Source organism: Gallinula chloropus (genome assembly GCF_964237585.1).
Source record: "Gallinula chloropus genome assembly, chromosome: 3".
Classification (NCBI taxonomy): domain Eukaryota; kingdom Metazoa; phylum Chordata; class Aves; order Gruiformes; family Rallidae; genus Gallinula; species Gallinula chloropus.
This window is the reverse complement of record NC_140087.1, coordinates 90,934,699-90,960,910: the sequence shown is the minus strand read 5'-3', so window position 1 is coordinate 90,960,910 and position 26,212 is coordinate 90,934,699. Positions and strand designations below refer to the sequence as shown.

The 26,212-nt window shown below is 36.1% G+C and overlaps 1 protein-coding gene across 8 annotated transcripts in view; it reads left to right on the top strand.

The window, feature by feature from the left end:
* The window catches only part of RIMS1 (regulating synaptic membrane exocytosis 1), a gene marked incomplete at both ends in the record, with an annotated part of 323,509 nt that overhangs the window by 183,929 nt on the left and 113,368 nt on the right, over positions 1 to 26,212 (top strand). For 7 of the 8 annotated variants that reach the window (XM_084261705.1, XM_084261704.1, XM_084261703.1 and 4 more), the window contains 11 exons: positions 482 to 592; positions 2,256 to 2,355; positions 5,780 to 5,903; positions 12,464 to 12,510; positions 13,619 to 13,731; positions 14,748 to 14,878; positions 15,185 to 15,356; positions 15,477 to 15,633; positions 16,896 to 16,967; positions 23,629 to 23,785; positions 25,691 to 25,816. In XM_084261705.1, the coding sequence (XP_084117831.1) occupies positions 482 to 592; positions 2,256 to 2,355; positions 5,780 to 5,903; positions 12,464 to 12,510; positions 13,619 to 13,731; positions 14,748 to 14,878; positions 15,185 to 15,356; positions 15,477 to 15,633; positions 16,896 to 16,967; positions 23,629 to 23,785; positions 25,691 to 25,816 (1,310 nt within the window). The remainder of the gene's footprint in view (positions 1 to 481; positions 593 to 2,255; positions 2,356 to 5,779; positions 5,904 to 12,463; positions 12,511 to 13,618; positions 13,732 to 14,747; positions 14,879 to 15,184; positions 15,357 to 15,476; positions 15,634 to 16,895; positions 16,968 to 23,628; positions 23,786 to 25,690; positions 25,817 to 26,212) is intronic. The other variant, XM_084261710.1, reaches the window with a different exon arrangement.

The following is a 26,212-nucleotide window of genomic DNA, read 5'->3' as shown; positions in this document are numbered from 1 at the left end:
AAAAGCAGTGAGTGCAAAGCTGCTCTTGGAGAGATTAATGGCTTTTTCTATTGGCTTGCAGTTGGAAAGGGTCATTTGGATTTTTATTATGTAGTGAACCCACATGATAGAGCTGTATAGTATGTATATTATTCTAAAGAACAGAATAATAATTCAAGTGCACGGAATTTAAAAGTGAATGCTTAATTTTATTGCCTAAGGTATGTTTTAAATGTTTAATTGTATTGAACTTTGAATAGGATTATAATTCTACCTGCAGGCTTAGTGCCAAGAATTTTTTACAGTGGGCATAAATATTCAATGAAGCCAGAGTCAAACAGATACAGTAGTAGTAAGCTTGGGTGCAATGTGTAACACATCTGTGTGATGTTTGTGTCTAGAGTGACATCATGATCCAGACACTTCATTGTTATATAAATGTGCATCTAAATATGGGAAGATGTTTGCACTTCTTTAATTCCACTTATTGTTTATATAACAGCATCCAGTAACGTGGCAGCCTTCTAAAGAGGGAGATCGCTTAATTGGGCGTGTTATTCTTAACAAGAGAACAACCATGCCAAAAGAATCAGGTGCATTACTGGGGCTAAAAGTAAGTATTGCATGGTTTATATTCAGTTCCACTGAATTTAAAGCTAGGGGTCAAACACATTAAATCAGAGGACTGTCCAATTATATGATCATTTGACAAAAATAATATTCCTCATTTTTGGTAAATTCTTAGAGTCATACAGAGAAAATACAAATGTAAATGTAAATGTATTTAATCCTACTATGAAGTCTTCCACTCATTCATGGCAAAGAACCTGGACCATTGTGATTAAAAAGTATATGTTTATTCAGCTCCCTGTCTGCAAGACAATTATATATATGTATACACATACTGCACTTTGCAGTGCACTAATGGTATCCTGACTTTTCTAGCTCTACTGTTTGCATTTCAGTCACATAATTTATCTCATAATTCACATACATAAATGTCATCCAGATGCAAATGTTTATGAGGTCGGTGTTTGAAATCCAGACACCCATTTGGAAAGAGAACTTTTGTAGAACGAAACAAAACATTTACAGAAAAAATAGCTAAAGAAACATTTAAAACATTTTAGAGATTAAATTAAATTAAATTTTAGTTTATCTGGTGCCCAAAAATGAAGACATTGGCAACACTGCCCAGTAAAATTAAATCCCTAATTTAGTCATTTGTAGTGGACTCTTACGTTCATGTCCCTAAATTGCCAGAACACTTTAAAGAGAAAGAACACTACTTCTGAAGCTGGTGAGATGAGAACAGTGTGCCAGTTTGAGAATTTATATGTATATTTTTAATTCTATTGAGCTCCAAAGGTGACAGAAAATTTAATTTTGTATCTTCACTTCCCCAATGAGCACAACAGAAACGATGCAAAATGTGAAACATCCACTTAGGGTTGAGTCTACTTTAAAGGACACTGACACTGAACTGCTCCTTGCATACCATTGCCAGATAGTTCAATTCTTTGCACATAGCAGAGATGTGGGGTGTTGGTTCTGCTCGTGCTGGTGGGAATTAAATCAGGAAAGAATTTTGTGAGCTTGGTAATGGCATGTCCTGGGTAACAGCCATTTATCCACCTTGAAGTAGATATCCACAGAAGATGGGAAGAGCTTCACTCAACTAAATGTCTAGTAGTCTGTAGCATAATGCTGACTTTTCCTGGCAGCAAGCTATGTATGTATATATATACATAAATAAGAGAAAAAGAAAGTTGGTCCTGGAAGGAAATGTAGGTAGGAGAGCTTCTCTTTTGATTTTTTCAAGTTTCATTTTTGTATGATATGAATTAAGGTCCCTAGTGATAAATGTAACATGTCTTGTGACAACCTTGTTGGCAGGTAGGCTTCTGGTTCTTGGATATATATCTGTATTAAAGCTCCTCCTAGTTACTGTGTTTGCACCATGGGGAGATAACACCTAATGATCCAGCACTCCTCTGTTTCATTGTATTAGAAAACTCCTTACAGGATATTTCTGACCCCCCCAAAAAAGAAAAAAAAGTAATTCTGTGTCTGTTTTATTTCCTTTCAAGCAGATACAGCCTTTTTCTATTTTTTTGTCTTTAAGACTCTGTGAAGTCCAAATTGACAATAGATTTGCTTCTGAATATTTTAGGCTTAATTTTTAAAATAGTGTGAAAACGGATCCTTCTATATGTTTATGATTAATATGATTTCTGATTTGTGGCTTGGAATCTCACACATTTATGATTAACCAGGTTGTTGGAGGAAAAATGACAGAATTAGGACGACTCGGTGCCTTCATTACCAAAGTGAAGAAAGGTAGCTTGGCTGATGTGGTTGGGCATCTCAGAGCAGGTAAACCAATTAGTTGCTCAAAAAAAGACATTGTCTTTTCGCTATGGCTTTTTGTAATGCGGCTGTTAATTTATATTAATATTGGTCATGTGATATGCAAGTGTTTTTCAAAAATATAGGACAATACTGTAAAGTTATGCAATCCCACAGTGGCTTACATTTCTAATTTATTATTAACTCAAATTTCTTGGACGTATGAGCAAAATACAAGACACTCCTGATCAGTGCTGCTGTCTGGACTGAGTGTCACTGGTAAATTTTTGCTTGCTAGCTCAGGAGTTGCTTGTTACACTCTGTAGAAGCAATGCAAACATTTTTAAAACCTGTTTCATTGTGGCAAACAAAACTAACTACTGTTACTTCACTTGCACCATAGCCACCTGCACTGTGAACTCATTGGAATTCATTAGGTTTCATCTTCAATGTGCATTTTTACAAATTAAAGTGGAAAACAACCCAAGAAAATGAGGTTGAAAAGTTTCATGTATATAACATGTATATACTGCACTAACAAATACGTCACTGTGCTCTTGGAACTTTTCAAGTTTCTAAACGAAGCAAAAACTGTGCACAGCAGTTGGTTTTCAAAATTACTTCTAAGTGGTTTATATTTTTACCATGGCTCTAAGCAACTACTTTCCAAGTGTTGCCTTAGCAAACTGAAGTCTGTGTGGTGCCTTCTTAAGAATCCAGAAGCTCTGATGACAACCTGTATGAATTTAGGATAATCCCATGAAGCAAACAGTAATAAAGAAGTAAAAAAAGATGACAAGTCTCTAAAAAATTCCTGGTTTAGTTTTGCATTTGTTAATTTTTTCTTTTTTACCAAGACAGTATACGTGGAGTTGATAGCACACATTATTATAGTTGTTGATAGGTTTTAATTGCCGATTACAATTACAGAAAATAACTTTTTCTCCACTAATCTTGAACAGTTTGGGCTGAATTATTACATTTTAATGTCTTCTCTATGTTGTTTTTGAGTAAAAGTTATTTTTAATTTCTAAAAATATTTTTAGAGCCAAAATAATTTCACAGGAAAAAAAAAACATTGTTTTTTGCATGAGTTTTCAAAGTCTATTCATTTCTGGTGTATGGGATTAAAACACAAAAAAAGGCATAGGTGTGTCCTTGTTGTTGGGAAAGCATGCTTGCTTTCTCATCTTTGTTCAAAAAACCTCCAAAATTTGGCTAGTTAATCTTTGAGTATAACCTCTCTAGTACAAGAGAGATACTAACAACCTGGACTGGCTTAGCCTGAGAGACAGAAAGTTGCTTAGGCGTCTGAAGCATGTGGTTTGTTCAGGCCATCAAACAAACCTTCGATATCCTGGGATATGTGCCTCACCAGCAGAAGTGGCTCTGTAAGAGTGCAGGTGTCCTGTAGGTTCTGCCAGTCAGCTTTGAGCAGGTATCTTGGTTATCCTAAACATCTACAGTGTAAGGTGTCTAACAGCTCTTTGACTGACTGGCTGCACCTCTGGGCTACCACAGTGGGATCTACAACCAGGGAGTTCATCTCACCTGAAGTTGTAGCAGTGTATCACAGGATAATAGAGGTTGAAATGGGTAAACAACCTCTTGAGATGTCTAGTCCAACCCCACTTGTTAAGCAGGGTCAGGTAGGACATACACAGGACCATGTCCAATTGGTCTTTGCATATGTCCAAGTTTTAAATATCTGGATGGTGCTTTCTGTTTCCATGTCTGTTACTCAAGGGCAGATTCAGAATGCAAGCGTTACAGAGAGCATCTTAGATGAAAGAGACAATATAAAAAGTCTTGGTTGGTCAAAAAGATGAAGTGGACAAGCTGAGCGAAAGCTCAGAATATGAAGTGGCTAGAATAAGAAGTACCTTCTCACTCAAATCTCTGTTTAGATCTAGTTTACAGTAAGAATAGTGGGATCCACTTCTGTTGATTTAGCATTCTGACTATGATGATCTTGTATTTAATCATCTCGGCAGGTCTTACTTTTTAAATTGTTTTATCTTCTATTGACTGCTTAACTCTTCTAAAATAGCAATCCAGACACCTTACATGTTCCTCTTCAGGATTCTCAAATATGTTGGACCTATTTTTCTCTTCTTCAAAATGTGATAGATTCACTGCTGTAAATTAAATTTGGTTTAAATCATGATTTTTAGTGTTACAAATTTAGCACGTCCCTGTGGTTTTTGCTATTAAGTTATAGCTATTGCAAAGCTGGCTATATCTTACTCTTTTTAATGCCCAGGATGCTTTTGTAAATTAAGTGAATTATCTCTAAAGAAATCAGATTTTATTGTAAGGAAAAACAGCATGTTAATTCATAACAGTTTTCAGCTTTAAAACGCGCTCAGAATTACAGGAGAAACTGAGTGTGTTTTCTCTGAGTTGTATATATTTTTAAAGACACTGTGGAGTTCTTAAAATACCAAAATATCGGCTGTTTGGGAAAAAGGGATGACAATTGCTGAACATAAAAAGAAATTGAAGCCATGTGTTTTGGTAGATAGGACTTCAGTTAGGAGTTTTCCTTGGCTTATTAACAAGCACAAGTTTGATCATTTGTCTTAGATCTTCTCGGAAAGGAGCAAAGCCAACAGCTGAAGGAGGATTCCTGACTGAACCTGAGAAACATAAAATCATTGTTAATAATGAAAAATATTTGTGGCATCAAATAGTGGTTGTGAAGTTTTGACTGCTGCAGATGATGGGGTATAAGAATGTAAACTTACACTATGGTGCTTGCAGTTTAATTCTACATACTGATCTTTCTTTAGAAACTGTACTTCAAGATTTTCACCTTTTTATAATAAGGCCAAAGTACAATATAATCTACATAATATTTAAATTCCAGAAATGGCAAACTGAAAAAAGAAAGATATCTAAGTAACTTTCACATCATGTTTTCCTTTCTGTTCCCCGTAACATTCTCAGGAGATAGCAAATCATTCCTCACTTTTATTTTTGGTTCATTTGATACAGAGAGTGAGGAGTATCCTTTTTGTAGAGCAATTGAAATGCACAGTAAATAAATGGTAATAAAATCACATGGTTTTTAAAGGCTTAACAGTCGGTATTTGTATTTTCCGTTCTTGAAGACCAACCAGTGTTCAAAGTTTATTACTGTTAGTTAATAAAGGATCTTAGATGTTCATCTCATAGCACAATAATGGGTGCTGTATAATTTTGGAAATACTTAATATGTTCGCACAAGTGGTTTCCTTAATATTTTCTGTGTGTACAAACTGTAGCTGTATTCTCAGAAAGGAACCTTGATAGTGCCTCAAAACCATTTTTTTGGGTTTCAGCACAGCTTTTTAATTGATTTTGGTTATATAATTGTTTAATTGTTATTTGGTTATATAGATTTCATAAATGTTTTACACTTCTTTGTGAAATAATATCAAAATGAGATAAACTTCTCTTTAAATTTAAGGGGATGAAGTTCTAGAATGGAATGGTAAACCCTTGCCTGGAGCTACAAATGAAGAAGTTTACAACATTATTTTAGAATCAAAATCAGAACCTCAAGTTGAAATTATTGTTTCAAGGCCTATTGGGTAAGGTTAAAGACTTGCTTCTTAAGCACAGTTATTAACTACTACTAATGGGACTTTTAAAGGGACTTTGTGAGTTGATTATTTTTATATCTTAATAATAGAATATGATTAACTTTCTATTGTTGACATTTGTATATTCCATTTTCTTCACTGCCATTTACAGCATTGGCTCTTTGCATTTGTATAAGTACCAGTGTTTTTCTGTACGGTTGAAGTACTTAGAAGATTTTTGCTCACTGGAAAAAGAAAAATTGGTGAATCAAGTGGGTGTGTGCATGAGAAAATTCAGGATGCCAAGCCTTTAGGTTCAGAATAACTTATACAAGTATTCAAGAGTAGAAGGATGCATCAGCAAATATTGAGTACTGCAGGATTTTAGTAAGTCAATGCTAGTAGGATTTTAACAGGCTGCCTTTAAAGAGCAAAGAAAAATGGAAAACCAGTGCTCTCTTTCAAAAATACTATATTTAGCTTTTAATGATACTGTCACCAAAATCAAAGCAGAAATAAAAATACCTTCATGTATGTGAAAGAAATGTGTATTGACAAAAGTTAGCATTAATGTGCTGTGTTTATAATTTTAATTTTTATTTCTTGTAAATCCAAGTTTAGGGTTTTGTGGTAACAGTTCTTATGTACTTGATTTCCCAAATAAGCTTTAGAAAGAGCATAGAAATTTCATTTTAATTTATAAGATTAGCGGGATCAGCCCTGCATTTGTCACAATTGTTTTAGTGATATTCTACACTCCTTCTCTGAATGTGACTCTATTGGGACCATTTTAAGCCAAGTCTTACAGTACTGAATAGGAATCATATATTGCAAATTCACATTTACATTGCAGAACAGTCCCATGATAAACAATAAAAAAATGACTCTTTGCTAGTTTAAAATAGTTGTAGAGATTTAAATCTCTCTGTAGTTTGTCACATTCCCAGTGTTCATGTACACTCACTGTAAGTCTCTATCCTGTAGGTAGACGGTTATTTTTTTCCTCTTTATGAATGCATGATTATTTAAATTTTAATTTGCTAGATGTCATTCTAAGTATAATTTTATCTGTCTCAACTATAAGTTTTCAGTTTTAGAATAAAAAAAAAGCCTATTTGTTTTCTTTCTGACTAAAACATTCTTCTTTTACATTTATTTCATGTTAATTTTCAATGTTTGGTTTTGTCTATACTGTGCAAGTGTATCTATATTTTGCATCAGTTCTTTTTCAATGGCATTCGCTACTAAAAGTACTTAAATAAAATTAACATTGCTTGCCAGTTCCGGTTATGAGTTTGACTTTCCCTTCTAAGGGAAAATGAAATCCTGATGCAATAATAGTCGTTGTTAAAGTCTAAAATTACCATCCACATGGAGACTGTGGGGGAGTAGAAACCTTATTTTACATTCTTTAGTTGGATAAATTAGGAGACATTCCCAACTGAAAATTGCAAATTCAGTCCTACGTCTTTATAATTAAAAAAAAAAATGCTATAAGGACATTTTTGGAAGTCTATTATTTAATTTAAATTAGGAGAAAAGAAATATGTTGATACTGGACCTGATTTGAACTCCCTGTCTCAATTGAAGAAAAACTGAAAATCGATTTGTACAACTGATATAAAAGGAAAATGCTAAAATAATATTTTAAATATTGAGCTTTAGATACATTCGTTCTTATCAATATATTTGCAAATGTCTTGTATCCTTACACTTTTGAGAAAACTTTGTTATTAGTTTTGTTTATGAATTGGAGAAAACTTCTAGCTTCAAACAATGAAGTGCAAGGTGACCACATTCCAGTCACATATTTTTGAAGAAAATTCAGAAGAAAATGCCACAGTTTTTAACTGAGGCACAGAACTTGAAATGCATTCAATATCAAAGGATGTTTCTGAGTCTGTGAAGTGAATTTAACACTGACAAAGTGCACCCATAGATAGTACCAACAAAATGTAAAGTTTTGCTTTGGATGATGCGTGAATATTTTTTCCCAGTATAGGCAAAAATAGAGCACATCATGTGCTTTTACTTTGAGATAAACAGAGTTTTGGTGTGGAGATTTTTACATGCTGTAATAACAGTTTTCTTGTAGGGTTGATACATTTTGTTAGTTGTTTTTTGGTTGGGTGGATGCTTGGGCTTTTTTTAAAAAGAAGCAAATTAATATCCCAAAGCTACTAGAGGATATAATTTGAAATTTAAAGGTATTTCTTTTCTCCAGCATCAAGGACTCAAAATCCTGTTGTACTGTATCAGATTAGGATTTATCTTTCTGTCATTTTGTAAGAACAAAAAATACCACACATTGTACAACAAAGAAAATCCTAGTATTAGTTATCAAAAAAAGAACATACTGCACAGGCCTTTTTAAAAAAATAATTACAATCTACGTAAATTGTGTTACGTAATGAGAAATGGTTTGTTTGCATCAACAGATTATTTCCCAGACACCTCCCCACCCCCAGCTTTTCCTTGCCTTGTCATCTGAACTTTGTGATTGTTTCAGATTCATGACAAGGAATTTTATTTAATCCAATAAATGTAGTATGTCAAAGTTTTGTTACTACTTTAGGAGCTGACTCAGCAAAATTGAAGCTGCTTGATACAGCATTAAGTGGTAATCCATTAAACATAAAATTCCTGTGAGGAAACAGGTTCCCGAAAGACCTGAAAAATGATATTTTGTCTGCATAATTTAAGTGTTTTCATCTCTCAGTATTAATAATGCAAATAATGCACCAGCACTTTTAATGGTCTCTATTGAAAAAGTCCCAGCATATTAGATCTAAAAAGCAAGAATATGACACAATTTGTTTTAAGTGAATAATGGGAGAACTGTAAGCCTTCAAATTAGATGACTGCCAGTTACTGAATTGATGTCTAAACAATTTGCTCAGTCTTGCAGGTTTGGATTTCTGCATCTACCAGCAAATGTAATTTTGAGTAATGGATAATTGTAGGATGTTTATTAGAGAAAATGGTGAAACATGTAACACTATTAGTAGATGAAGGCGTAACAATAAACAGTATAACCACAATAGTACCATAAAAACTCCATAGAAACTAATTGACGCTAATGCTAATGATGGCAACACATGGTAGATAAGAAACCTATAAAAATTAGAATTAATGGGTTAGCTATCTAAATATAAGGGGGAGAATTACCTATGAATATGCATACAGTGTGAGAGGCGGTTAACTCAGGACAGCATAGAATATCCTCTGGCACTATGCTTTTTGGCGAAGAAACCTGGCATGGTAACTAAGTCACCATCTCTTGCGTGCTCTGGTGAGGTCGATGGGATAGTGCAGGTAAAACAAATGTTTTTTCATTTACTTGTTTTTTCATTTGCCTGTCTTTGCTTGCGTTTCCATAGATAATATGGCCAAAGTAGTTCCTCTGGTGTGATTCAGTTCCTTGGTGCAGGAACTGTTAATGTGCTGTAGGTGCTTGCAAGGAGTTTGAAGCTCCGTATTCGGGCAGTACTGAATTCCAGAGAGTTGCTCCAGTAATGCAATTAGTGGAAAATGCAAATTGATCTACAGGTTCTGATGGAAGGGAACCATTTTGGAAATCAGAGGTTGAGTTTGAGGGACGGATACTTGGAAACTGAAAACTGTAGGGCATAGAGGAAGATGCTTCTGCCCTAGGGCAACCTAATAAAGTGTGGGTTACAACCACATTTGCATTTGGTTTGTCTTCAGTGATCAAGTTCTTGAATATCGCCCTCAGAGAAATTAGAGCTATTCCTGTGTATTACAACATAGTGATCCTTCACAAATCTGCACTGACTGGCCTCAACCTACGGTATCGTTTGATTTAATTTATGTATTCATAGAGATGTAGGAAGTTAAAAGATAGTCATATGTACAACATTGCAGAAGATTGCACAAAACCTTTGCAGGGCAGAGATAGACAAAGCTCAGTGTCAGCAGCTCTTTAGTGGATTGTGCCTGATACTACTTTTCCGACGTTTGCTTTGCTCTGAAAGCAGAGCAAACTTTTGTTCTTAATTTAAATAAGTGGATATGGTAATTCCTTCTTTGCTTTCGCCATTAACTTTCACTGTTCTGGTTTGGAGTATTTTCAGTCATGGGGTTCCCACTATTTCTTCTGAAAAGCTTTTTTAGTTTGTTTGGTTTTGTAAATTGTACGGTTAGAATATTTCCTGCAATCTGAAGGTAAGAGCAAGCTACATAAGACTAATTTTCCTATGTAACAAGCTGCAGATTATAGTTTATTTATAGAATTTTCATTCTTTAATTAAAATGCAAATGCTTAAAAAAATACCACTTGTACATTTGATAAATCAATAGATATATAGCATCAGTTATTTACTTGTAAGCATGTAATATTTAAGAAATGATTCTGTTAAGTGGATTATTGAATTTGTAAGAAGTTTAAATATGGCCAGAAGCATAGCTTTGAATTGTTTCATGTCCATTTTGCAATCAATGGCAGAAAGCAGAACTGTTACAGAGCTTGTTGGGATATTCTGCTATGAGTTTGATGATCAGTCCTGTATTGCACAGTCAATTTTTGCTTTTTGTGTCTTGCAGTTCTGTGTGGAGCTGTACTTAAACAAGATAAATATATTAAGAAAGAAGAGAAGATTTCCTAGCAATAATTTTATATACACAGAGAGAAACTTTTTATCCATTGTATTGTTAAGTTTTAGAGGTTTACCTAGGGTGAACAAGCTCTAGTATGGAGGGGATGAATAAGGTGGGTGGGAAAGCTGCCAAATAACATTGATAGTGTGAACAATGCATTTTGTTGGGAGTTGAAATTTCTGTTTGAGCCTCCACTGTTCCTGTCAGTTTTTCATAAGAATTACAAAGGGTTTGGAAAAATATGTTTAAAAAAATTGTAGTTTCTGTTCTTTTTTGATGTGTAAAGTCCTAGGAAATTTCTGATAATTCTTCTCATTTACTACCTTTGCCTGGCGCAGACATTCAACTTTACCATTTTCCCACCCAGCCAGGGGTTATGAAACTTGACACAATAGGTTGCACTTCCCATGTTAAAAAACTTCTTGCCCATGCGAGCCCTCTTTTATGTATCCTAAACGGGATATTGTTACAAACAATGCTATACTGCAGACAAAACTGTTTGTAGCACAAGAAAACACTGAAAACGTAGTGTTGAATTGAATGGAAAAATCAGTATGAATCTGCTAAGTAAATATTTCAGACTGAGAATTGCCCTAGAAATTGAAGGGATAAAATGTTGAGAGGAAGAAGCCTGTGCAGCAGCCCTGCTGTGCAACACATCCATAATCTGCTAATATGTTTGTGAAGCACTAGTGTCTCATGTCAAGTATAAATAATGCAGTTATATTTCCCTGAGCTTGAGGAACCCCATTAGTCTTGAATTACAAAGTCAAAGTAAAGAGAAGCACGGTTTTGCAGAGTGATACGAGATGTAGGCTCATGAGAGACATTGAGAGCTGAAAGAGGCTTTTTTAAAGCACATGCTTCAGAAGTTTAAATTGCATAACATGAAAAGCTAATTCAAACTAATTGATTGGACACTTTCCTTTTCTGACTTCTATGTCTGTTTCTTTTTCATAAATAACTTCTATATACCTAGGAACCTCAGTTTTATTGACTTCCAAGTTAGTAAGATAGTGTTTCACTGAACAGACAGATGCCTGAATACATTTTAAGCTTTAGAATTACAATCTTGTAAGTTCTTCAGAAATGTGGGGTTTTTTGCAATTTTGGGTTACTTTGTGTACAAAAAATATTTTCAAGTAATTCACTGAAGTGTTTTGTTTCGTTTTCCTGCTCTACTGCTTTGCTAACATTTATACAATAACAGTCATTTCTTGCTCTCACAATGTATTTTCAATGATTGCTAAGAAGACTCTGGAGTTAGCATCGTCCAGATTTTGCTGGATGAGTAAATTTGCTGATGGCAAAATTTTGATAGATATCTGTGGACTTAACCAGTTTGATTTTGCTCATATATGTATACGTGCTGGGTATGTGTACGTTGAAAAATAGCTATCCACAATTGTAATAGGGTTTGATTATTTTTTTTAGCCTTTGAAAAAATGCATTATTCTTCCATTGCTAATGTTGTTTACTTTTTTCTTTTAATTGTTATAAGACATTTTCATCCGTTTCATTCCGTGAGCTCCTTGAGACGTTTATATAAAAATTACTAGTGAGTTAAACTATGTCTTTTTATTTTTAATTATTTTTTCCTCCCAAACATAGTTGAATATCCATATTTACACTACCTTTTGCCACCTTTCTCTTCCTAAAAGCTCTCTATTATTCTGGTTATAAAAATATCGTGGAATACATCCACAATATTGACATTGCAGTGCTCATATTGTTACGTCTGCTAGTTCCTTGAAAGTAGTAGTTGGCATTAGTAAGCTTTTCATGAATGCTAGTGTGAAATTTGTCTTTAAATATTTCCCCTTTCTTTCCTTCCAACCTGTTAGAACAGAAACAGATCCATATTTCTCTAAAAAGTTCCCCAGAAAAGTGTTTGTTACAGCAGCAGGTCCCTTCTGTTGTTTCTAATTACTATGTGTATATTCACATTTTAGTGATATTCCACGGATTCCCGAGACTTCTCACCCCCCGTTAGAGTCCAGTGAGTACATGCCTTGTTCCTTTCACTAAGCATGGTCTTGTACCCAGCACAATCATTTCGGCTGGGAATTTTCTGAAAGGTGGGCACCGGGAGACTGCATTGGCTCTGAGGTTTTCATGTGACAAAATTCAGTGGATTTTTGTCTTATGTGTTAAATTTGATGCAGTATGGATTTGATTGAAAGCTGTACAGATTTAAACCATTAGCAGGGTTTTATTGTTTCCTTTTGTATCTTAGTACCATACTGGCATGCATGCTGTGGCCCAAAACAGTCATTTACTTGCCCAAAGACAGAAAGTGGGTATAAGAGATTGCCAAAAGTACAAACGGTGTCAGGATTTCATACCCTGCACTATCCAGCATACATCCAGCATTCTTGTTTCTCTTTTTTTAAACAAGAAAAAGTTCAGATGAACTTTTGTGTATCATGCTTCAAAAAAGGTTTTCTTTTTAACTATCCCATTTGAATGGTGTCAGCTAGTGTATGAGGGATATGGTTCCAGTCCTTCCTCATCTGAGCCTTATCTGAGATGCAACCAGAAACCTTCCCTGGGACAGGGTCCCACTGGGCCATCAAGTGCTGTTACACCTGTTATGAGCTCATGTAATTAGTGAGGGCTCTGCTTCACTGGTGGAGAACTGCTGATGACCAGCGGGCACCAGAGCATCCTCCATGCTAGACACATCCTGAATACCTTCCTGTGGGAAGGCTACCGGGAGTATAATCCATACAACAGGTGTAGGTTTATTCATCCAAGATTTGAGATCATAGGATCACAAAATAATTTGGGTTGGAAGAGAGATGTGTAATTTTGTCAGAGAATAATACTTTATTTAAAACACTTGTCATGATCTGTCACTGCAGTATGAGCACATTTTTATACATTATTTCAAATTAAAAAAATGGCAGGCTTAATCTGAATTAAGGATATCCAGACAGTCTTCTTCACCATGCTACCTATGTCAGTGTAAAACCTTTCTGTGTATAAATCTAGATATATTGTGTATAAATACAAACATTAGACAGTTCATATAAAAGTGATTAATTAACAAAATTCTCTTCAAAATTTTGGATGGAGAGTTCATATTTTTCCTCGTGTATTTTTAGGTTCAAGTTCTTTTGAATCCCAGAAGATGGAAAGGCCTTCTATTTCTGTTATATCTCCGACCAGCCCTGGAGCCCTGCGGGACGCACCACAAGTCCTACCAGGGCAGCTTTCTGTGAGCATGTTTTGGTTTTCCTGGCTTAATAATGAAAGTCTGTGAAGTTCTGGTCCCTCAGCCCTCCACAGTCCCAAGGTCTATTGGGAGGTCAAGAGAAATGTCTGTTGTTGGTAAAGACTAACGTCTTTCAAATGTTTTTAAGACCCTTTGTACACACTCACAAGCTGTCACTGTAATCACAGTAGAGGAAAAGAATTGTTGTCTTAACACACAAAGAGCACAGGATTTTACATTGAGAGGAGCCCATAAAAATGCCTTGTAACTCTTCATCCTGTGCCCCCTGTATTGAAAATGGTGACTTTTCTGCATCTGCCCAGTAATCCACAGAAAACAAGTGCAGTATCAGTTTATCTTCTCTATGGAAGCATTTAAAGAGCTGTGTATTTGTTAAGAGTTACACTGTTGAACAATGCACACTACAACTTTGAACCGTCTGTAATACTAATTGAAAATGTGCTTATTAAATATACTGTGAGTACTTAGACTCTGTTTTGTACATTCTTATATTTTTCTATTGATCATATTAATTTCTAAATATACAACAGGCTCAAAAAATTTCATAATGTTATTCCATTTAGATATTATTTAGCTATGTATTATACTTGTAGTAAGAACATTACCGAGGTGACAAAACAGAGTAGGTAGATTTAAACTTTAAATTTAGCTACTGCCAGGGCTTACTATTTAAATGTAGCTTTTAAGGTGCAGAGCTAAAACACACGCTGATTTCAATGCGCTCACACATACAAGATGATGCAGTGAGTACATTAAAAAATATAAGCATAATCAAGCACCACCATTTTATTCAGCTGTGGTAAATGCAAAAGTCATTGGTGTATACCCACATATTTTTCACCTAAGTTAAATATTAAGGGATTTGAAATAAAATATATCTTAACTATCTCTTGGAAAAAAACTGTTTACATTCACATTGTGGTTAATGAGATGAAGTCTTAAAATTCTGCCTGTTTCTCCATTTTCATTAATGATTCCTGGTGCCGTGATTCTTGTAGGTTAAACTGTGGTACGACAAAGTGGGACATCAGTTAATAGTAAATGTTCTGCAAGCAACAGATTTGCCACCAAGAGTAGATGGACGCCCCAGGAATCCCTATGTGAAAATGTATTTTCTTCCAGACAGAAGGTAGTAGCTCCGTTTAGAAAATCATGTTGTAATTTATCATGTATTTTAAATGAACGCTTATGAAGTAAAGAATTCCTTTTTTAATTTGTTTTAGTTAAATTAATTGTAACAAAAAATTACACTTGAATCACGCAAGTCAGTATCAAATTAACTTTGTGGACTTTTGGATGAATGTGATCCATTGCACCACAATGGATCCTTTACACGTTATCAGATCAGAAAAAATAAAAGGATAACCACTGATGATTAGATGGCCTTTTGTGATCTAACTCTACAAATAATTTACAACAAATATTTATGTTTCAGTGATAAGAGTAAAAGGAGGACCAAAACAGTAAAGAAAAGTCTAGAGCCAAAATGGAACCAAACTTTTCTCTACTCACATGTACATCGTAGAGATTTTAGAGAACGAATGCTTGAAATAACCGTATGGGATCAGCCAAGAGTACAAGAAGAAGAGAGTGAATTTCTTGGAGAGGTGATACATACAATCACATTTTCCCTGAGTTAATTGTTTGGTTTTGAATACATATATATGTGTTTGTGTGTGTGTGTGTGCCTTTAAAGGAAAATTAAATCCTGATAATTTTTCAACTAGATTCTTATAGAGCTGGAGACAGCACTTTTAGATGATGAACCACATTGGTATAAGCTACAGACACATGATGAATCTTCACTACCTCTGCCTCAGCCATCACCTTTCATGCCAAGAAGACATGTTCATGGTGGAGAAAGCACTAGCAAAAAATTACAAAGTAGGTCTAAATTCCATTCATCTTTTAAATTTTAAATTAGAAATGCTGGATATGGTGCAATGGTATTTAACTTTCATATCCATGATAAAAATACTATTTCATAGGCAGAAGATATTTCATAGGCAGAAAAGAGATGCAAATTATGACATTATGACATGGAAGCCTTTCACCTGTGACACACAACTTTAAAGTGTGTGAGACTTGTTAGAATTGCTTTGGTTTTCACTAGCAAAAGAACATCTGTTCAAACATCTGGTTTCCATACATTTATTTTTAAATAGAAAGATGAAATACATCATTATTGGATACTTTTTTTTTAATAACTAAAATGTACTTCTTTTATAAAAAGAAATTCCTTAAAGACTTATGAGGCTTAAAAACACTTTTTATTGTAAAGTTAGTCTCAAGCTCCAGTATGCTCATTATATAATCAAATGAGAAGTATACTTTTGCAGCAAAGAAGAATTGTATGTGTGTATTTGAGTGAGTGCCTATTTTCTGTATGTGTACTTGGGGGTACGTGTGTATTTTTTGATGAGTCTGCATTTCAGGTTTGTATGAGGCATATTAAAATAACTAAATGTATTGAAATACTTAAATATTGTAGCTTCTCTGTTAATTTACATTATTTTAAGATTTATTTAGAAATACAAAGGTTGTAGGGGATTATTTTAAAATAGGTTTCCAAGACGTTTTTCTCATTTTTCTTAAACATGGAAGTCATTCATTCCAACCAATGCGTAGGGAACTTGTGCACATTCAGGAATGAATTGCAAAAATGTGATAGTGCTGTAATTGCTGCATGAGGATATGTATACGGAGAGCAAATTAAAGGTTAGTTTTCATGAGAGATTTGAACTTTTCTAAAAGCTGGCAGTGCTGTTTCCTCTTCCCCTCTCTCACCATATGCTGCTGCCTCTCCTTTCCTGTTCAGCGAGCTGATTCAGCTTACTCGCTGAAATAGCACAGAAGTTTTTTCTTTCCTTATCTGACTTAACTTTTTGCTGGTTTAATGAGTTAAACCATCCTAGTAGAGTATTATTGAGGGATGGGAAGAGGAAAGGAGGCTGCGGTAGCTGTAAGATGTTAAATTGGCTCAGCTGTCTCGTGAAATGTCACCATCAGTCACTGCAGTTTAGTTCTTCTCTACGGTTTACACCTAAAGTCATCTTTTAATTTCAGTAGTGCGATGAATGAACATATTTTTACATTTTATAACACGACCAGATGTTCAGGTATTTGTTTACCTTACTGTTGTGCAGGATCTCGGCCAATCAGTGATAGTGACATCTCAGATTATGATGTTGATGATGGTATTGGAGTTATTCCTCCAGGTGCGTGGGTGAACAGCATGGTCCTGCTTTCTTCTTCTTCTTTTTTGCTTGTTTGTTGGTTTGTTTTTTTTTTCCTTTATAACATTTCAGAATATTGAGGATACTGGTTTTGGAGAGTGCATTGTGAAAAAAACAGTTTTCCTGATTATTCCATGATACCTGAATTAAAAGATTCTGCTATTCATCCTTTGATATTTCTTTCACATATCATTCTTCATATGTGAACCACTGGATGGTTCAAATTGTTTACTGTGTAATGTTCCAAGCATTATTTAAAATATAAATCAAGTTTAAAAAATAATTTCAAAATGTTAATTAAGATGCCAGTGTTTCTTGCAAGCATTTTTAAAAATTATTTTGCTTTTTGCTTGAAACTTAGATATAATGCAGTCTCCCATGGACTTTGTTGAGAATGCATGGCTGTAGCTGAAGATGCATGTAGCATGGCTGTATCTTTTATAGTTTTCACATGCTTTCATGAACTATCATTACCCTAGATGTTCATAAATATATACTTGTAGAGAGTATCATGGTTTGACTTCTAGTACAACATTTCTTGCATACTGAAAATGTTGGGGATCATTTTGGATACCACATTTTTTACTTCTATTTGACTGTTGGCATAAGTCAGATAAATATGTTTCCCAAATGTCCCAAAGTAACTGAAGAGTCATTGTGTCGTTGCCAGCACTAAATCGTTTTTTCTGTCGATCATCCTGATGAAAAACACTGAATTAAGTCATGGTGGGATTTAGAAAGATCTCTGTCTTCCTGATCTGTGTTTAGAATTGTTACAATTTACTTATTCTTTAGACAAGCATACAAATAAGTCATGTATTTTATTAACACAATATCATTTTGATGTTTACTGAGAAAATTCTTCTTCCTTTCAAGCTGAGTGGGTTCTTTCCTTACTTTAATGCAATTACACTGAGTTACTGAAAACAAAATTTGTTCAGGTATGTCTAGTAATGGTATTAATGGGCTTAAGCTGAAGGACATAAGGAAGAAATTCTTCCCTGTGAAGGTGCTGGTTCCCCAGAGAAGCTGTGGCTGCCCCCTCCCTGTCAGTGTTCAAGGCCAGGTTGGATGGGGCTTTAGGCAACCTGGTCTAGTGAGGGTGTCCCTGTCCATGGCAGGGGGTTGGGACTTGATCTATAAAGCTCCTTCCAACCCAAACCAGTCTGTGTGTCTATGATTTTTGTGACAATGTGTTTTCTGATACATCTTTGTAGACTTACTTATGTTTAGGGTTTCAGTATACTGTATAAAAAATTAAGGTTTTTTTAAACTGCCAGTTCTTCAAGGCATCCATTTGCCATTTGAAATAAGCCATGTTCCATCTGACAGGAAGTGTTCACAAATGCTCAGCTGAATGCATCAGACTTTATTCTCTGGGTCAGCACTTAAGTAACTGATTCTTACTGAAATTTCTCAGGACTGTGCATGCTCAGCTGTGCCTTTGAAGAATGCATCAGTCCAACCTTTCTCAGAGATCACTGTAGGAAATGGCAAGATTTAATCTGTAGCAATAGAATTTATAACGAGCTGAGAGTCTCTAAACTGACACTTGAAGGACCTGGTGAAGAAGCTCCTTCTGAAGCCCACCTAAGCAGAAACAGTCTGGCAATTGACCTTCAAAGGGACAAATTTGTCTGAGTTTAATGGGTACACTTGTTTGGTAATTGTAACTGGAGATGATCTGTTTGTGATTCTTATGTGAAGTATGTGTATGTGGGGGGGTTGTTTGCATGTGCAACCTGAATTTCTAAACAGGGCTTAGACTTTGGACACAAAGGGGCAAAGAAAATTTCAGTCATCAGCCAGAAATGTGTGACAGCCTGGACAGCATATGGAAACGGGTTTTGCAGTGAGAGCTGGAAAAAGTTGCCAGTCCCACTCTCTGCTGAATTGCTTGGGAGTCCTGGGCACATTGCTAAATCTTGTAAGACTGCACCTTCATTTGCACAGTATTTTCTCCACCTAGCAGTGCCCTCTGTTAAAACTAAGTTCCATGAAATTTCCTTGTCTTGCGGAAGGGTCTTTGCCTCTTTCACTCCTCCTGCCCTCCAGTACCTCACCAGAGTGCACTGCAGCTCTTGTCTGATCCAGATTTCCCCTACATTCTCCCACAAGTTATGCATGTGAGAAGGGAACGACAAATACTCATATTTCCCCATGGTATAGGATGATGATGATGCAGCTCAGTTTCACTATTAGGCCATTTTGCCATAGCCTATTGGCTTCAACTATAATAGTCTAGGACTAATATATATCCTTCTCAACAGAGGTAAGAATATAAAAATTGAGTTTAAAAAATGTGACAAAAATATGTTTCCCTTTAAAGCCCCTTTTTCTTCCTTGACAACTTACTTTCTGATGTTACACAGCATGGTGCTAATATGTGATAAATAATATCACATAATATCTTTATTAAAGATATATACTTAAAAGGTCTTATTTTATTCTTTTTCTTGAAACATTCAGAAGAGAAGGTAGTTATTTTGCCATCTTAATATCTCAAGATTTTCACAAAGGTTATTGCTCATTTTCTAAAAAACAGGCACGTAACTGCCAAATGTTGAAGCACAAAGTTGACTGATCACCACCAGAAGTTTAAAAAGAGACGATGAAAATATTTTTACTAATTTAACATTGGAAATCCCTAAAACTATGATTTCAAGTTACCAATTGCTAAGGCAAATACAGTATTAGTATTTAGTAATTACAGAGAAAACTATTTTCCTTGAGGTTTCAACAGACTTCATTGTATCACTGCTTGCCAATAGAAGCAAAGACTGCTGTATAAAAAATATTGGTACCTTGATAACTTCAAGGATATTTTAAGGAGTGTATTTTTCCCGTGTCCTATCACAAATGTGTCTTATCTTTCATATAATTGTACTGTCCTCATTTAGTTATAGTGTCTTGCAGTGATACGCATGATCTTTTTTTTTAAATCAGCTCCTAGAATTGTTCATAAAAGGAGTTTATACCAACAGCTGAAAGTAATTTTAAGTTCAGCTTTAAGAGAATTGATTCTGACAGGTTTTTGTGTTATGCCCACATCTATTTATGTGAAGAATATTTTTTTTAAAATCTTAGCCTCTCTTCATATGAAAGATGCTCCAGGAGTCTGTAAATTATCTTTCTGATCCTGAGGTATATTCACACCATTAACTCCATGTCTGTCCTGTAATGGGGAACCCAGTGCTCTAGATGTGTCCTCACCAACGTGCAGTATATAGGAAGGGTCAGTCAAGTATCAGTAAAGGATTTAATTAGTCAAACGTTTTTCTGCTTATCTTTTAACAAAAACTTCATTAACTGTCTCATTTTAAAAGAAAAAAGCTCATATAGAGTTGACAATATCCCAAAGGGTAGTTTTAGTGTTCTGTATCACTTATACTATGGGTAACTCTTCAGAGCAATTGATATTTCTATAATATGTGGTCTATAAAAATGGTTCTTTGTCCTTAGCTTCCTCCTGTAGGAGCAGGCTGTCTTTAACACCACATCTTGACATTGTCTGTATTTTGTTAAAAAAAAAAAAAAAAAAAAGGAAAATTTCTGGTGTCAAACATTTGCTGGAATCATTTTCATCAACCATCCAGCTTCCTTTTCATGACACACCCAACAGTTTCCCATAAGCAACTGAGAAACTTCTTCATAAACTACCATAAGCTTGATTGCTGCTATCATGCTGGCCCATGCAAAAAAAATCTCTGCTCACACTGGAGAGCACAGTGCCTTTGTACTAGAGGATATGAGGAAATGTTGCTGTTCCTGTCACTGTGACGGTCACTGTGGAATTATGGATGCGATTTGACCAATTTGACGATACTTGAGCATAAATGTGAACTGCTTTTGCTCTGTCTGTTCTGTAATCTTTGTGTACACAGAATGCAGAAGTTTCAGATACTGTTCACTGGATAGCTTGGCGATTAAGAATATATCGGCTAAAATGATCTGTATCAGATTTTTAAGTGTACAGGATAATCCTAGGTGTATTTTTTTAAGGCAGACTAGAGGTAGTCTAGAAATATGTTTTAAACCCTTTTTTATATATATAAAGTATTTAATAATATGTATTTCAGTACAGTTGCCTAAACCTTGAAAAGAAGTTTTGAATTTCTTTGATTTTAGTGTTGCATAAATGTAAAACTAATGTTTGTTCTGATATAGCTGTCAAGATTTTATCTAGAACAAGCTTTTTTTTGAAAATTAAGTATCTTTTAGCACATGCAGCTTAGATTTAGTTATCCCGGCAAAAGAAACACATCCAGGTTTTGTCAAAACCCAGGCATTTTCTGCAGCAACCTTAGTGCATGCGATGAGAGAATCTCCATTGGTGTATTGAGTGAGTCCCTTTTTTTGCTTCAGAATTTGCAGCCAGGTGGGGTCTCACAAGAGTGAGGTAAAGGGAGTGAATCAGCTACCTTAACCTCACTGGACATGGTCCCTTGGATGCAGCCCAAGATATGGTTGGCTTTCTAAGCTGCAAGAGCACATTTCCAGCTCACGTTGAGCTTCTCATCCACCAGCACCCTCAAGTCCTCCTCAGGTCTGCTCTCAATCCATTACTTGTTCAGACTACAGTTGTGAAGACGGAGGCAAAAAATTCATTGAGTAACTCATCCTCCATATCCCAAGTAACCAGCTCTCCTGTATCTTTCTGGAGAGGGTGTAAATTTTCCCTCATCTTCCTTTTATCACTCTCATACCTATAGAAGTTTTTCTTGTTGCTCTTGATGTCTCTGCCAGATACAATTCTATTAGGAATTTAGCTTCTCTAACCTGATCACTGTTTGCTCAATTTCTCTATATTCCTCCCACAGTATCTGCCCTTGCTTCCACCCTGTTTAGGCTTCATTTTTGCATTTATGGTTGTCCAGGAGCTCCTTGTTCATCCATGCAGGATGAACACCCTCTGGGCATTTTTGCCTGACTTCCTCTTTCTTTGGATGAATCAATCCTGAGTTTGGAGGAGGTGATCCTTGAATACTAAGCACCTTTCTTGGGCCCCTCTTCCCTGCAGGGCTTTTACCCACACTACTCTACCAAGCAGATCCCTGAGCATGCCAAAGACTGTTCTCCTAAAGTCCAGGGTTGTGAGCTTGCTGTGCATACTCCTTGCTGCCCTCAGGATCCTGAACTCCCTGATTTTGTGGTCACTGCAGCCAAGGCTGACCTTGAACTTCGCATTCCCCACTGGCTATGGCTGGTAAAAACACAGTCCAGCATGGCACCTCTCCTCATTGGCTCCTCTGTTACTTGGAGGAAGAAGTTATCATCAATGCATTCCAGTAACCTACTGGATTGCTTGTGCCCTGTTGTCTCTGCAACACGTATCAGGACTGTTGAAGCCCCCATGAGGACCAGGGCCTATGAACGTGAAGCTGCTCCTGTCTGCCTATAGAGGGCCTTATCGGCTCTGTCTGCCTGGTTGGGTGGCCTGTAGCACGGTGTCTTCTGTCTCTGTGCCCCCTTTTATCCTGACTCATAAGCTTTTGGTCAGCTCCTCATCTATCCCCAAGCTGAGTTCCATGCACTCCAGCTGGTCACTGACATAGAGGGTGACACCCTCTCCTCTTCTTCCCTGCCTGTTCTCTCCAGAGAACCTGTATCCTTTTGTCCCAACACTCCAGTCATAGGACCCATCCAGCCACGTCTCCATGATGCCAATAAGATCATAGCCCTGCAGATGCATGCACGGCTCCATCTGCTCTTGTTTATTCCCCATGCTGCATGCATTTGCACAGAGCAGTTGAAGTTGGATCCCTGATGAAACTGACGGTCTGGAGTGGCTGAAATTCCTTTGTGTTGCACTTCAGGTGGTCTCCTGCTGACCTGTGATCATTCTGATTCTGGCCATCTGTTGCTTGCACTGGCATTGAACTGGTAGGAGTGGGATGGATTGAGGTTCCCTCCTCCAGCAACTTTAGTTTAAAACCTTTGTGACCAGCTTGGCAAGCCTGTGATTCAACTACATAATATGTTCTTATTATGAGTGCTTTTTTTTTTAAACCCTAATGGCCCTGTGCTACCATCTAAGATCTATCAGTGCTTATAGTGCTTCTTGTTTCCCTGATTTATTATTCTAATCCCACTCCTCTGCTTCAGGAAATGGAAGAAAAAAACCTATTTCCCATGTTTTCACACCAGCCACTATGCTTGTACTAATGATGGCAGAACTTCCAAAGGTCTTTCTCCATATGTTTTCTAGGTGACCAGAAAGTCTGTAATAAAACTGTCTAATCATCTTTTTTGTCAACATGGTCTCCTTCCTATCTGCCTTCCCTATCATATTTGTAGTGGTAAATATATTAAAAACAAGAACTTGTTGAAGCCGATATTTTTTTGTTTGCTGAAGTTGCTGGAAAGCTGATGCTAAGACTGAAAGGCACTGTAAAATACTACAGCACCCAGGTGCTCTGCTGTTATCTTTGGATAACTTTTCCTAGTTTGTTCAATGTACATGTAGACATATAAGGTAACGCTAGTAATTTTTTCTTGGCTGCATGATACATTGGGATGTATAAAAGCTGAATGACGACTTGGGAGTTGTGTAAGCATTGTGTTCCTGAAAGGATTAACCATCTGAATTCTTTCCAAACCCAGACTTTTCTTCTCTAATTTCCTTTTGTTGCCCTCTTGCCAGTAGGTTATAGATCTAGTACTAGAGAAAGTAAATCCACGACGCTAACTGTGCCAGAGCAGCAAAGAACAACACATCATCGTTCACGATCTGTATCTCCTCACCGTGGTGATGATCAGGGCAGGACCCGTTCACGTTTACCAAATGTGCCATTACAGAGGTAGGCATCACAAGTTAGTGAAGAACTGGGTGCTTTCAATTGTGTGTAATCCCTCACTGTTAACTTTTCCCTTGGTCAGCAGGTTTTCACAATTTTAAAACTTTTTTTTTTAAATCTGAATTTAATAGTGCACTATTTGAACTGTACATTTAGTAATCATTCCAGAACACTCATGGGATGAATCGTAACTGCGTAAGACTTACCTCTTGTTCTGATATTTTCTCTGTGATTCATCATTTACGTGCTGTAACTAATACGTAGGTTTGGAACTGCTTTTTTCAGTCAGTGGCTGAATGTTGTATGGCACCACCTAAGTATATTTGTAGGATAATAAATAGTGGCGTGTACCAATTGTATAATACCTATGAATTGATTTCATTCTGAAGTAACAGTAAACTGAAATTATCAGCTGTATTTATAATGTGACATTTTTAATCCATCAGATAGTGCTTTATAAAGTACTTTTTCAGTCACTGCTTTAACAGCCAGCCTTTTTTTGAGCTTTTCATTTCTGTGCTTTATGCTTTTTTTGAATAATGCCGTACAGACTGTTTAAACAGAAAACGTGACCCAGTTTATTTTGCCTGTTTTATTGTGCAGGGCAATAAACTTCTCTTGCAACCTCTCATGGAACTATAAAAATCATCCAGTTTTTACCAGTTTTCCTTTCCTCCAATTTCTGGGAAGCTTTGTTCTTGAATCTTGAAGCGTTGCACTAACAACATTATTGCCTACTAGCTGTGGTAGTTTACTGAAAATCTACCCTTCTTAGCTAAATTTTGTGTATAAAATTCTGTGCTACAGTACTGTCGTTATCCATCATTTCTGTGTCTGGTTTTTTTTGGAATTCCATCACTTCTTCATGTAATGCCACACATCTGTGATGTTTCAAAATTGTGGTATTTTCTGGAAAACCAGTGTCTTCTTCCAGTTGAGAATCATGATGATTTTGATACTTCCCTTCTGTTCTCTGTGCCATATATATTGTTCTTGTGTGTTGAAAGTTTATGTGCTCCTTAAGTCCCTACATGCAACCTGGTTTGTGACATCAGTTCTTAGAGATGAAGCTATTTCACTACCCACCAAATCACTTGCTGTTGCATTCGTCAATAACACATTGTTAACAGATAGAAGATTATGGTTGTATGTTAACCAGACTGTGGTACTGCCTATTTTTTTTAGTAGTAGAGAGAACGAGAGCTCTTCGCTCTGCTTTTGCAGACAATTACATGTGCTCTTGTATCTCTCTACCTGGTGTTTCATAGTCAATTCCACCTATCCTTTTTATACTTTGAAAAACTAGTGCCTTTTGTTCCAGTGGCAGTCAATAAATTAAAGGAAGAATCTGCCCTTCAAGCAGTAGTTCAATTTCTTGATCTATTCCATGTGAAAAGAACTTTAAATTAGTGTCAGAGCTTACCTGCATTTGTACAAAGTCATACTCCTTTTGTATAACAGCTTGAGATCAATAAAATCTGCTGCAGTTTCCCGTATCCTATCCCAGAATTTCTTAAAGACTACTTTACCTGCAAAATGTGAATGGCCCAAAATCAGCCCTTTACAAATGTGGCTGTGCAGCTGCAAATGCATAAAACTTAGATTCATGTGAGAAATTATCAGTTTTTATTATGTCTTTTTTTCTTTAAGTACAGGCTTTGAAAACGCCATTACTGAATCCATTGGTGTACATAGAAACAGATGTATATTTCTAAATTTGGTAGAAATGGCTCCTTTCTATACTTAGGGGTTGGGGTTTTGATTTTAGGATCCAATATTTTTTTTTAGAAGTCATATGTCAACAATTTAAGGCTTAAAAACTTACTTCAATCAACTCGTAGTACTGTAACCCTTTAAGCTTCGTTATTTATGAGAAATAAGATTTTCAAATGTATTTCTCCCTTTCAGGAGTTTAGATGAAATTCATCAAATGAGAAGATCACGTTCTCCAACTAGACACCATGATGCCTCCAGAGCTCCAGTTGATTACAGATCCAGAGACATGGATAGTCAGTATTTGTCTGATCAAGAAAGGTACATCGTCAGCCTAAACTTGGAAAAAAGTCTAGAAATGTATTTGCCTGATTTTCAAATGTTCAGCAGAAACATGACAGAGAGTACTGGGGAAGGGAGAGAAATCACCCTAACCAACAAATCTAGTGTCGTGGTTAAATTATCTCTATCTCTTTTTTGCTAAACCTGTGCACTAGTTTGCCAGGTTTTGCAGGTATCCAGACTAACAGTTCTTGGGTGCTTGTCCTGGGGTATTCTGCTGTTTCTTTCATGAATGGAGCCCAGAGAATTTTGCTAGAAAACCATAAATCGACATGTATGCCCTAGCTATTCTTGTACCTCAGATTTTGAGTAGCCAGCAAAATACCAGGCATGCATTCCACTAACTGGGAGTTGCACATCCTATGATTTGCAGTC